Raw genomic sequence first — 12,684 nt, 5'->3', positions numbered from 1 at the left:
AACCTCTGAGGTTGAAAAAGTGTGGCTTGCTCAAGGTCACCTAGTGACTTTCTTAGGCTGAGAAGATACTCAGATCCTTTTCTCCTGCGGCCCTTGCACACAGCACTATATCCCAGAATATCAAGGCAGAAAATCCCACATTATCTGAATGTGGACTCAGATATCCCAGTTCAAAGCAGATATTGTGGTATTTTCTGCCTTGATATTCCAGGATATAGGCTGTGTGGAAGGGTCCCGGGAATCCTAGTCAAATCTAACCTGACCTTTACACAAGTGGTTCTCAACCTGTGGGTCCTCAGGTGTTTTGGCCTACAACTCCCAGAAATCTCAGCTGGTTTGTCAGCTGTTAGGATATCTGGGAATTGAAGGCCAAAACATCTGGGGACCCACAGGTTGAGAACCACTGCTCTACACTATGCGACATCTGGTAACAGCACAAGTTAAAGAATCTGTGGGGATAAGAGCATAGAAGTGGCAACTGATATTTCTAGGTGAGTCGTTACATCCCACATTGGCATCAAACTGCCCTCTAATGCTTTTTGAAAAGTAACCTGGAGGCTATGCAAAGGAGTTTGGGGAACACATGCAGTCCACAGTTTGCATTTTGTATCCCTGAACTACTTGTAGCATAATATAAGGATACAATATATAAAACATTCTTGTCCTGCAAGAAATTGCGTGTCCAGAAATCAGGAAGAAAGAAGTGGAAGGCAATTTCCTTACTGGAATGTCCCTGGCCTTCCCCTCTGGAGCTACTTCTGATATGAACAACCTCTCTCTCTGTCTGTCTCATTCACTTATAGAGGCACATCTAGAATGCCTGGGGAAAAAAAGAGACAGCATGCAATAGAATGAACAATATCCTCTGATGGAGAAAATAGTAAAAGTTGACACCCTTCATCATAAACCCACAGTGATGCAATGGGAAAGTACTTTTTTTGAACTACACCTTCCATAATTTCCCATCCAGCATGACCACCAGGAACATTCTGGAAGTTGCAAGTCACCTTTCAGGGACTTTCTTAAGCTCTTGATACAAAGAAAAAAGCAATGCACCACAAAGAAGCCATAGCTGTTCCTTTTATCATATGTGCATACCACTATGAAGCCTTCAGTTCTGAAGTGCCATGATACTCCTTTGATTGACTGATTGATTATTAATTATAACTTGTTAGTTGTACCTCTGGCAGGCTATCTACAATGGGCTTCAGGTTGGGAGTCACAGAGATCCCAAGGGCAATAATGGAGTATATATATTTTAGAGGAATTCCTGGCAGATGTTCCCCTGTGGGCCTTGGGCAGGCCCTGCTGTTGGGAAAAGACACTCCTGGCTCAGAAACCAGATTTTGCACACTTTGGGTAGCAAACTATTATTATTATTATTATTATTTATATTATTATTCCATTTCACAGTCTACCAGATGTTACTGACTAGAGTTTTGAGTCACTAATTACAGTGGCCCCTTGGTATCTGCTGGGATTTGTTTTTGACACCTTGCATGGATACCAAAATGCACGAAGGTTCAAGTCCCATTATATATAATGACATAGTAAAATTGTGTCTTTTATATAAAATGGCAAAATCAAACCATGCTTTTTGGATCATTTTTGGAATATTTCCAAGCTATAGGTTGAATCCAGTAAGGTCTGACCTTATTCAGATTCTTACTCAGATTCTATGCAAGGATGGCAAGAGGAAATTGTGAACCCGTGGCTGGCCTGACCTTATTCAGATTCTATGCAAGGGTGGCAAGAGGAAATCATGGACCCATGGGCTGGACTTGGGGAAAGTGTGCATTGACATAAGTGGGTGGAGAGCACCATATACCATACTGCCTTAGGTGACAAAATATCTTGCTCAGACTCTGACACACAACCCTAAGCGGCCGAGAGCCTGCCATGGATAAAGCTCAGCTGTGCCCTGCTTGATTTGGCTCATCTTGTCACCCTTTAGCCAGACAGAGACCACAATGACCCCAGGTGAGGCCTCTGATTTTGTCCTGGAGCCACACCTGGACCATAACCCACTGGCAGGCAAGCATGCAGGCAGACAGACTGACCGACCTTTCGACCAAGGAGGACAGAGAGCCTCCTCCTTATCTGCATTCCTGGCGCCCACAGGCATTTCCCCGGTGATACCAAAGAGCCCTACATAACTTGAGGTCCCACACCACCCCTCCTCCTCTCCGCCCCGAGTGTCACCATCCCAGTTTCCTGCTCCAGCAGCGGGCAAGCCTTGTGGAATTTACAAGAGGGAATCGTCCACTGTGTAAGCATCTCAGTCATGCTTGTGTCAACATCTCCACAATGTTTCTCAGCAGCACTCACCTTGCTCAAATACCCTCCCAACGACCCTGGCCTGCAGGGAGAAGGGGGAAACTGAGGAATGGCGGTTGTGGTTGGGGGAAGGGTGGGGGATAGAGAAAATAAGGAGCTCTATCCAGTAGAAGAGCTGAGAGAAGTTATACATCTTGGGACAGGTATCCACAGAGTATTCCATACAACTGGCTGAGAGGCTCTGGGAATTGTAGTTTACAGAACAGTTCCAAGCGCTGATCCAGTTTGCTGGTGTCATAATCAGAATCTGCAAGTTGGCAGAGTGATCAACCTATCCCAGACCTGTTTCAGATCACTGTTATTCCAAAAGATACCTCACCAACTAGTAGTACCAAGTGCTCCTTCCAAAACATTAAATGGACCCAGATCTCCTAGGACTCCCCAGCTCCTACATCTTCAACAATGTAATCTTCAACTATGGATTCAACTAGGTTGTTTTTGAAGGCTTAGCTTCAGACGTGATGATGTCTTAAAACAAATGTGGATGATCCTGCTCTTTTATTCCAGGAATAAAATACCAGCTAAGTTCCTATTGATAAATACATATAAGGTACCTTCACTGAAATGTCCACATTTCATTCTGCCATGAGTACAACAAAGTAATGAAGGTTAGAATCCAATCCTGGGACTAAACAATATTTGAACACAGTGAGACTTAGATTTTTTAGTATGTATGTTGACGTTTTTGCTATACGGCTGTAATTTTAAACATACTTCCTAGAGAGCACGACCCTTCTTGAGAGTAGAAATGGCATGCTATGGTGGCAAATCTAATGTTTGCCTAATACAATGGGCATACAGTGATAATATATCAGTAGAAACTTTTGCAAGAGAGAATCAGTGAGCAGCAGGGAGAATATTTAACTCTTCCCTACCTATCTGAGTGGCCCTTGCAATTCCTTAATCCAGGTCATTTTTTTTCTCCTGGTTGTGCCTAACTCTATATGAAGCAGGGGATGGATACTACATAACCTCTAGAATTGTTGCTCTGCAAATCCCAGCAACCACAGCCAAAATAATCACAGGGGAGGAATGCTAGGTGTTATAGTGCAATAGCACCTGAAGAGCAATGTGACTCCCACCCTAATCACAAGACAGAAAAGGAAACAACTAGGCGATGGAGTTCAATGTTCCCATCCCCTCAGGGTGTAGCCACACTGCAGCAGTTTGACACCACTTTAAAATGGGATGTGTGGTTTGTTTCGGCACCAGAACACTCCAAAGAAGATGACATATCTCATCAAACTACAAATCCCAGAATCCCAAAGCATTGAGCCGTGGCAGTTAAAATGATGTCAATCTGCTATAATTTTCTAATGTGGCTACATCCTTAGCAATTCTCATCCCTGAGTAAAAAAAGGAGCCCCTGGTGGCACAGTGGGTTAAACCCCTGTGCCGGCAGGACTGAAGACCGACAGGTTGCAGGTTCGAATCCGGGGAGAGGCGGATGAGCTCCCTCTATCTGCTCCAGCTCCTCATGCGGGTACATGAGAGAAGCCTCCCACAAGGATGATTAAAAAACATCAAATCGTCCTGGCGTCCCCTGGGCAATGTCCTTGCAGATGGCCAATTCTCTCACACCAGAAGCAACTTGCAGTTTCTCAAGTCGCTCCTGACACGACAAAAAAAAAAAATCCTTGAGTACTATCCTGGACCATAAATTAATATTGTATGCAAACACAACACTGGAAGGCCCTTACGTTAGGTTGTCCCAGTCTCCGTGGAATGGTGTTAGTCCAGAGTGACTTTGTACAAGATTGCAGTTGTATAAGCATGCCCAAGGCAAATGTTTCCCTCATCCTGGAGGTGAATGACTAAAAATTAAACACATGAGTGAGATGTAATGAAAGTCCTAAATCCAAGTTTAGAAAAGTTATTTTGGGGCCTAGAGGTTGTAGTCCACAGTAGTGTCTCTAGCAAAAGAGAAGTTAGCAATGTTTCCAAACAGATATTTTTTTTCTGCCTATGACTGCTCACACTGAAATCTCATGAGGCTCTGTGCAATTTACTTCCAAGTAAACATTCATGAGATTGGACTTTGAGAGTTTAAACATGCATCCATCTTTGTCTTATCATGTCACCCAATTGGCAAATGTTTCTGAGGCCTCATGCAGTCTTGATAACTGAAAAGAGTAAATAACTAAGAGAGTAATATAGTTAATTAAAAATGTAAACTATTAAAAGGTCAATATTGAGACTCACAATACAAGAAACTGAAGTTAAATAAGAAGGTCTTTGCCAGATGCCAAGATGCCCACAATATTCCAGGTTAATTCTGTGTAATGGGACTGAAATGGGATGGTTCTAGTCAGGCATGTAGCCGGGGGGGGGGCTTTGGGGGCTTCACTCCCCCCCCCCCCGAAATTCTCATGGTGGTCCGCGAGAAGGCCTTACTGGTACATTATTTTAACTGTTATGTTTATTCATATCATGATCTGATCACCATGCTCAATATATCCCATATGCATGGGGGTATTGGGTAACGATACAAAAGGTTTGCTAGGGTAGACCCCCTTTCACTCAGACTCAGCCTCCCTCCCGAATCAAACTCAGCTGCCCCCGAAAAAAGTCGTGGCTACGGGCCTGGTTCTAGTGAACAGTTTCACTGATGTCTACTCCACTAAGGTAAAGTTTTTGGACTGCTTTCAAAGAACATCATATACATGATACACATTGCAATAATGCAGGTCTGAGAGTGCCACCGTAAGGGGAGTTACAGTCGAGCTGTCCCTGCCCAGATGGACTACACAGCTGATTTACCAACCATATGCGAGTATTTTTGGGCTATCAAAGCACTGCTATCAACTCTACCTGACCTACATGGGACAGAATAGGATCTATGAGAATGTCATAGTTCCTTCCAGGAAAGTATGTTCAATCCCACTTAGAACAAATTGAACCCCATTTTTCAACCACAGAGGAACCCCACCCCCACCCTCCAAAAGAGAGTGCCTCTTCTTTCTAAGGATTGGCTCTCATATTGGACCTCATCCAGCTCATTACAGGGTCCAAGCACCAGTTCAGGACAATCTCCATCTCAACTACTTCCAATGAACTGGAAAGACTGCCACATACTGACACCACCTTACTCCAATCTGTCCAGTCCACATTTCCCAGTGGGTCTGTGTGGTGGATGATGGTGTGAGAGACCTAAAGAAGTCTTCAGAGAGAAAAACAAGCACCCCCAGCATCACCTTCAGGATTCAGAAGTCAACAGAGCAGAAGATTTACTATAAAAATAATGCCTAACTCTGAGGTCAGATAATGTCCAGAAAAGGATTTAATGATCAATAATATTGAAAGCCACCAAAAGAACCACAGGGATACATGCACAGCCACCTTTCTTCTTGCAACGGTCACTCTAAACATGATCTCCCTCCCAAAACTAGGTCTGAAACTCCACTGAATTGCTTCAAAATACTTAGTATCATCAACTGAAGCGATCATTAATTTTTTGCTCAATCACCACAGGACAGACCACAGATCTAAAATGATTACAGTCCTCTAGTACCATATTCTTCAGGAGACACTAAATCACATTCTCTTTTTTTAGAGAATGGTATCATTATTGTTATTATTATTATTACTATCCACTTTCTCCCAAGTAATGGTTCTCCATGCAGTCATGCCAGCCAAATGACCTGGGAGGTGTCTACAGGCAATGCCGGCTCTTTGGCTTAGAAATGGAGATGAGCACCAACCCACAAAGTCGGACATGACTAGACTTAATGTCAAGGGGAAAACCTTTTCTTTTTTTTTACCTTCTCCCTAGAACTATGATTCAACATGGTACAAACACATACACTTAGAAATTGAGAGGCAATGTAGAGGCAGCCTTCTATGTTTGCTAGAGTTAGTGAAAGCAAAAAGCTGCAAAGAAATTGCTATTTTTTTGACCTGAGTGAATATATCTCTAGGAATTTCTAGGTCTTCTAGCATGACGGCGTGATCAGCTTTTGATGGAAGCTGATCATAAAATCGCATTGAAGGACCTAGAGAATCCTAGACAGTTGCTCTCTAGGTCAAGCCGTATGACTGGGAGAAATTGACTGTAAAGTCACACTGGAGGACCTAGAAATTCCTAGAGAGAACATTTTAAGTCAAATTCATGAATAATCAAATCTGCAAAAGTCAAAAGATCAATTTTTGTCGTGTCAGGAGCAACTTGAGAAATTGCAAGTCGCTTCTGGTGTGAGAGAATAATTTGATGTTTTTATCATCCTTGTGGGAGGCTTCTCTCATGTCCCTGCATGAGGAGCTGGAGCTGATAGAGGGAGCTCATCCGCCTCTCCCTGGATTTGAACCTGCGACCTGTCGGTCTGGTCTTCAGTCCTGCCAGCTCAGGAGTTTAACCCATTGCCCCACTGGGGGTTCAAAAGATGAAATGTGGAGGGACAACTGTAGTGTATTGGTTTGAATGCTGGACTATGAATCTGCAGAACAGGGTTCGAACCCCTTCACAGCCATGTAACCCACTGGGTGACCTTGGGCCAGTCACAAACTCTTGGCCTCAGAGGAAGGCACTGGAAAACCTTTCCTGAATAAACCTTGCCAGGAAAACCTTGCTGTAGGTTTGCCTTAGGGTCACTATAGGTTGGAAACAACTTGAAAGCACACAACAACAAGGTAATAAAGCTTTTGGATTGTATGGTTTTAATTATTAGTTTTAAGGTTGAAGTGGTTTTAACTTTTTGGTTTTAATGTATATGTTTTGTTTTATTGCATGTTTGTATATGCAGCATCAAATTGTGCCTACGTGTAAGCCGTTCTGAGTCCCCTTCGGGTGCAAAGGGTGGCGTATAAGTATAGTAAATAAATACATAAATAAATAACCAGCATTTTGGATTGTGCTTGCAAACAGGCTGGTAAGCCAGCAGAGTCAGTATTATTTGCTTCCTTTAAGCAGCCCTGCTCAATAGTCAGGCTGCAGCTCTTTCAGCGCTCTTCAAAACCAACCCTCTTCCTCCTGCATAATACACATTATATATAGTCCTCCAAATAGGATGTAACAACCTAGTCGGACGCTACTCAGGGACTGGATCCACATCCTTAGTACAGTTCTCCTAACTCTAAGAAGCTACACTGGACAAGGATCAAGAGCACAGCTGTTGGGCTTGGGACGTTGTTTTCCCTTCCCAAGGTCAGGCTGGCAGGGGACTCCCAGAGTGGAGTTTCAGCTTCTGTTTGAGTTGTGTTGCAGTATGCTTGGCTTGCCTGAGTCCTCAGGGCGTGTTTTCCAGGGCCATGCCTATTCCTGGTCCTGCAGGCACTTCTGGCACAGTACCCTTTGAACACTCCTGCTCTCTTGGCACACAGGCTTCATCGTGTCACCTGACCTGACGCTGCACTTTTCTTTTATCACAGGTTCACTGGGTAAGAATGGCATTACAATGGCTGTGGGCAATACATCTCCCTCCATAGGTTGGTAAATAGCAACTATCCCATCATCTTGCAGAGTCAATGGCTGTGGGTGATGGGATCTGCAGTCTATTCACTGGTCACAAAGACCCAATGTTGCCCTTTCAGAGTAAACACCTCAAGGAAGTATGAAAAATTCATGGGGTCACTAGCTAGTTGAAAGCACAGAGAGAGAGAGGGAGTTCACAAACAATGAACAGCAAAAACTATCCACTGAAAACTCTTGACAATACATATGATGATTGTTGCTAATCTGATAGTCAGAGATACAAACTGTCTTTCTAATCCAAAATTAAGAGCTTTCCACAGTGATGGCCAGTGCTTACCACTGGCCACAATGTATCCATAGGCCACTGACAATTTCTGCCAGACTAGCCATCTAGCCTTGCTGTCAGCTCAGCTTGATCAGTTTTCGTTTGATCCAGCTGGGCATTTCTTGCATATGTCTCTCTTTAAAAAAAATTTTTTTTAACTTTTATTATCCTGTCTTTTTGGTTGGAAGTCCATGCTGCAGGCATATCCAGTTCTTTTCACCAGAGATTCAATATGGATGAGTTAAAAATAAGGAAAGGAACTGTTTTTTGATTTAGAGATCATCTTCAAATTTCCTTTCAGGTCAACAAGCCAAAATGTTGATTTCTTCCATTCTGAAATCCAGCATCTGAGTCTGATTATTTCCCCCCTCTCCTCAAAATCCTAATCTGAAGGTCCCCCTCAAAGTCTCCCTAGGACCTCACAACCTCTGAGATAGATGCAGGTGAAACGTCAGGAGAAAATGCTTCTAGAACATGGCCATACAGCCTGAAAAACCTACAACAACCCAATGATTCTGGCCACGAAAAGCTTCGACAATACATTCTTCCTAGGAACCATGGGATCCTAACGGAAAATCACCTGTACTTCATTTGACTTACTTGTGAATAGCACTATATAGAATCACACTGCAAGGTCCTGCCCTGAAAACACTAAATAGAGATCAAATCCCATTGACTATAATGGAACTTACATCTGAGTAGACAGATATAAGATGGTATTGCAGGTCCATAAATCTACCTACTCTAGGTGTTCTTTGCGGGGAATAAGTTAAGAAGAAGAAGAAAAATGCAAACAGCTCTCTGAATAAATGCACTCTCCCAGTGAAAGTCAGTATGGCATCATGGTTTGAGTGTTGGACTACAACTCTGGGGACCAGGGTTTGAATTCCCATTCAGTTTTTCTCAGCTCCAGAAAAAAAATTTGGGCCTCCATAACTCCATGAGTCAAAAATAACTTGGGGGCATGCAACATCAAATGAGAGGATGGAAGACCCTGCTCCCATCTAAGGCAACCATGCAATTCCTGAGCACAAACTGGAACAGTGAAATACTGCCTAATACATTGTCGAAGGTTTTCATGGCTGGAATCACTGAGTTGCTATGGGTTTTCCAGGCTGTATGGCCACGTTTCAGAAGCATTCTCTCCCATGGTTTTGCCCACATCTATGGCAGGCGCCCTCAGAATTTGAGAGGTGTTGGAAACCAGACCTCTATATATCTGCTTATATACTGCCGAATATGTTATTCAATTTTAAATAGTAATGAGTTGCTCTGACATAGCCCTGCTCAGAATCATAATTGTATGAAGTCCCCAAGGCAGGATGTTTTCATCCTTAGGCTTGTCACAGCTAGAAATGAAATATCAGAGTAAACAGGGAGTCTGAGCTTGGAAAAGTTACTTTTTTGGAATACAACTCCCAGAATCCTCCTACCAGCATGCTGATTTGGGGGTGGGAGTGGGGGTTGTGATAGTCTTGAAAACAGAACTTTTCAAAGCTCTGCCCTTGAGATGGGCACAGCAGGCATCCCAGGCACTGGTTGTTCTTGGCAGCAGGAAGATGGTGCACCTCCTCTTCTCTCCTTCTTTTCCAAATCCAAATGCATTTTCTATCTCCCAGAGCATGCCCTCAATGTATGACCAATGAACAGACAGCTAGGACAGAATAGAGGAAGATCCCAGTATGAAATCCACTCTCAGTCCCCAAGTTCCTCTGGGTAGTTTTACTCCAGAGAAAAGGATCTGTGGTAACCCAGAATCCCAGGTAAAGACCATGGTGTCTTTGTTATACTAAGTCCAACAATGTCACTATTTGTTCCCCAGCTGGATTTCTAACCAACTTTGCCCGAGGAAGATGTGCTCTGAAACCTGGCATAATGTTGGGTGGTTTTTTGTGCCTTCTGATTGGCCTAATAAAGAAATCCTCACAGTATAAATTTTGGATTTGGGTTTTTGTCAACAGAGCTACCTGACTCCATGGGTTCATGCGTTGGTAAAGTCATGGGTGTTGGTGCTGGTCATTGACCATAATATATACATATCATGGGTGCCTCCTTCTTGCTTTGCCAAGACAGAGAGAGAAGTCCATACCAGGCCTGGGCCAACTTGGGTCCTCCAGGTGTTTTGGAGTCCAACTCCCAGCCAAACCTCAGGCCCCTTCCTTTTCCCCCTCAGCTGCTGAAGCAGAAAGGAAAGAAAGGAAGGGGGCTGAGGCTGTTAGGAATTGTGGGAGTTGGACTCCAAAACATCTGGAGGGCCAAAGTTGGGCCAGGCTTGCTCTAGATGCACGTGGAGAGGGAGAAGGTGACGGAGATGATTTGAAGGGGGAAATGGGTATTAAAAGCAGACTCTATTCTTATTCTAAGCAGGTTGTGCTGTGCACCGCAATGGGATGCATACCCACGCAGGTGTCAGTCCTATTCAACTCCATGGAGCTTCCTTCCAATTGCAGCCCAAGAAGAAAAGGTATATAGCATGGCGGCTTAAAGCAGTGGTTCCTAACCTGTGGGTCCCCAGACGTTTAGGCCTTCAGCTCCCAGAAATCCTAACAGCTGGCGAACTGGCTGGGATTTCTGGGAGTTCTATGCCAAAAGACCCGGGGAGCCACAGGTTGAGACCCACGAAAGAGAGGAAACTTCCCATCTTAGAACATCTTTGGGTGTCTTATACATTGACCGGGATTGCGAGATAGAAAGAAGCAGAGATGAAACTGGGAGGTGCTTCTTGTCCCTTGCCGGGCCAGGAGGTGAGTCCCCATCCTGGGCAGCCTTGACACCCCCTCGGATCCAGAGGCTTGGCCCGCCTCGGCGACATGGGGACCAGCCGCGCAGGGACGGAGAGGAAGCGCCCGTCGCGCTGGTGCGTCAAAGGATGCTGGGGAAGAGGGTGAAGACGGACAGAGGGAGGGAAGGAGGGAGGTGTGGGCGCTATGAAGGCACCCCCCTCGCCAAGGTGGACTTCTCCCCACAAGAAGAGCCTCACCTCGGTATTAAGCAATGCGCCCCGATATACCAAGGGTCCCTCACCTTCTGTCTGCGCCTTCCTTGACTCCAAAAGCGGAGAACCCAAAAGGAAAGCCCAGACCTCACAACCTCTGCCACAAACACAGGCGAAACGTCAGGAGAGAATGCTTCTAGAACATTGCCATTCAGCCCGGAAAACTTACAGCAACCCAAAGCCCAGAAGGAAAGCAAGAGGCAGGTGCTGCCCAGAGCTGGGGATGGTCACAGTTGCCCAGGAGCAGGTGCCTGGCGCCAAGGAAGGGAGGCGAGAAGAGACAGCTCCCCTTCCTACCTTCTTCCCTTCCTTGCTTCCCTCCTACATGGAATCCCAGAGTTGGAAGAGACCTCGTGGGCCATCCAGTCCAACCCCCTGCCAAGAAGCAGGAAAATCGCATTCAGAGCACCAGTCCTTCCTTCCTTCTTTCCTTCGCGGCCCCTTCTCTCTCTCCCCGCCTCCTCCTACCTGGGTCATGAGGCGGTCGGCGCCGGTGTTTTCCTCGTCCTTGAAGATGATGTCCGGGTTGTAGTTGGGCGTGAGCTCCTTGAAGCGCTCGGAGTTGCGGGCGATCTTGCCCTCGTACCTCCCGCTGGCGCCCAGCGTCTTCTCGGGCACGTTGGGGCTGAACTGCTTGTAGGCCAGCGGGACCAGCTTCCGCGGGGGGCGCCGCCGGCTCCCCACCACGCGCCCCGGCCCGCACCCGCGCGCCCACGACGGCGCCTCCACCAACAGCAGCAGCAGCACCGGGAGCAGCCGCAGCGCGCGCCCGCTCAGCAGCAGCAGGCGCCGCGACGCCTTCATGGCTCCCGGGCAGCCAGCGAGAGAAGGGCGCGCGGACGGAGGGAGAGAGCGCGAGGGAGGGCGCGAGCGAGAAAGAGAGAGAGAGGTGGGGAGCAGCGGGCGGCAGGGCTCAGCGCCCGTCCATCCAGCAGGTGCGCACTGAGCCGGACCGCGCCGGGCGCCGCCAATAAGTAGCCAGTCCCCCGTTTGTTTTGGCCGCCGCGCTCCGGCGCTCGGGGGGGGGGGGGCTGCTCCCTGGCTCCCTGGCTCCCTCTTGCTCGCTCTCCACTGCCACGCTCGCCCGCACTTTGCTGCGGCTACTGCGACTCCTTCTCCTTCCCTCGCTCTTTCTTCCTCCTTCTCTTTCCCGTGATACGTCTTTCCCTCGATTTCCCCTCTCTCCTTCTTTCCTTTTCTACTCCTACTCCTCCTCCCTCTCTCCTTCTTTCCTTCTGTCTCTCTCTCCTGCTATTCCTTCTTCTTCCCTCTCTCCTTCTTCTTCCCTCTCTCCCGTGATACTTGTTTCCCTCTCTCCCTCTTTCCTTCTTTCTCTCCTTACTTTTACTCCTTCTTCCTTTTCCCTCTATTCCTCCTTTCCGCCTCTCCCCTTCTCTCTTTCTTTCTCTACCTCTTTTAATCTCTACTGCTCCTCCTTCTCTTTCCCTCTCTCCTTTCCTTCTCTGTCTCTCTACTGCTCCTCCTTTTCCCTCTCCCCTTCTCTCTTTCCTTCTCTCCCTCTTTCAATCTCTGCTGCTCCTCCTCCTTTTCCCCTCTCTTTCTATTTCCCTTCCTCCTTCTTGCTACTCCTGCTCCTTCTCCCTCCTTCCCTCGATTTCC

The 12,684-nt window shown here is 46.4% G+C and overlaps 1 protein-coding gene across 1 annotated transcript in view; it reads right to left on the bottom strand.

Moving 5' to 3' along the window:
* IHH (Indian hedgehog signaling molecule) overlaps positions 1-12,106 on the bottom strand; it is a 35,605-nt gene extending 23,499 nt beyond the window's left edge. The window contains exon 1 of the mRNA XM_060773281.2: positions 11,533-12,106. Within this exon, the coding sequence (XP_060629264.2) occupies positions 11,533-11,868 (336 nt within the window). The 5' untranslated portion in view covers positions 11,869-12,106. The remainder of the gene's footprint in view (positions 1-11,532) is intronic.
* Between the last annotated feature and the right edge of the window lie 578 nt (positions 12,107-12,684).

This window comes from Anolis sagrei, chromosome 1 (genome assembly GCF_037176765.1).
Source record: "Anolis sagrei isolate rAnoSag1 chromosome 1, rAnoSag1.mat, whole genome shotgun sequence".
In the NCBI taxonomy this organism is placed as follows: Eukaryota; Metazoa; Chordata; class Lepidosauria; order Squamata; family Dactyloidae; genus Anolis; species Anolis sagrei.
Note: the sequence above shows the minus strand (reverse complement) of the source record. Positions and strands in the feature narration are given on the sequence as shown.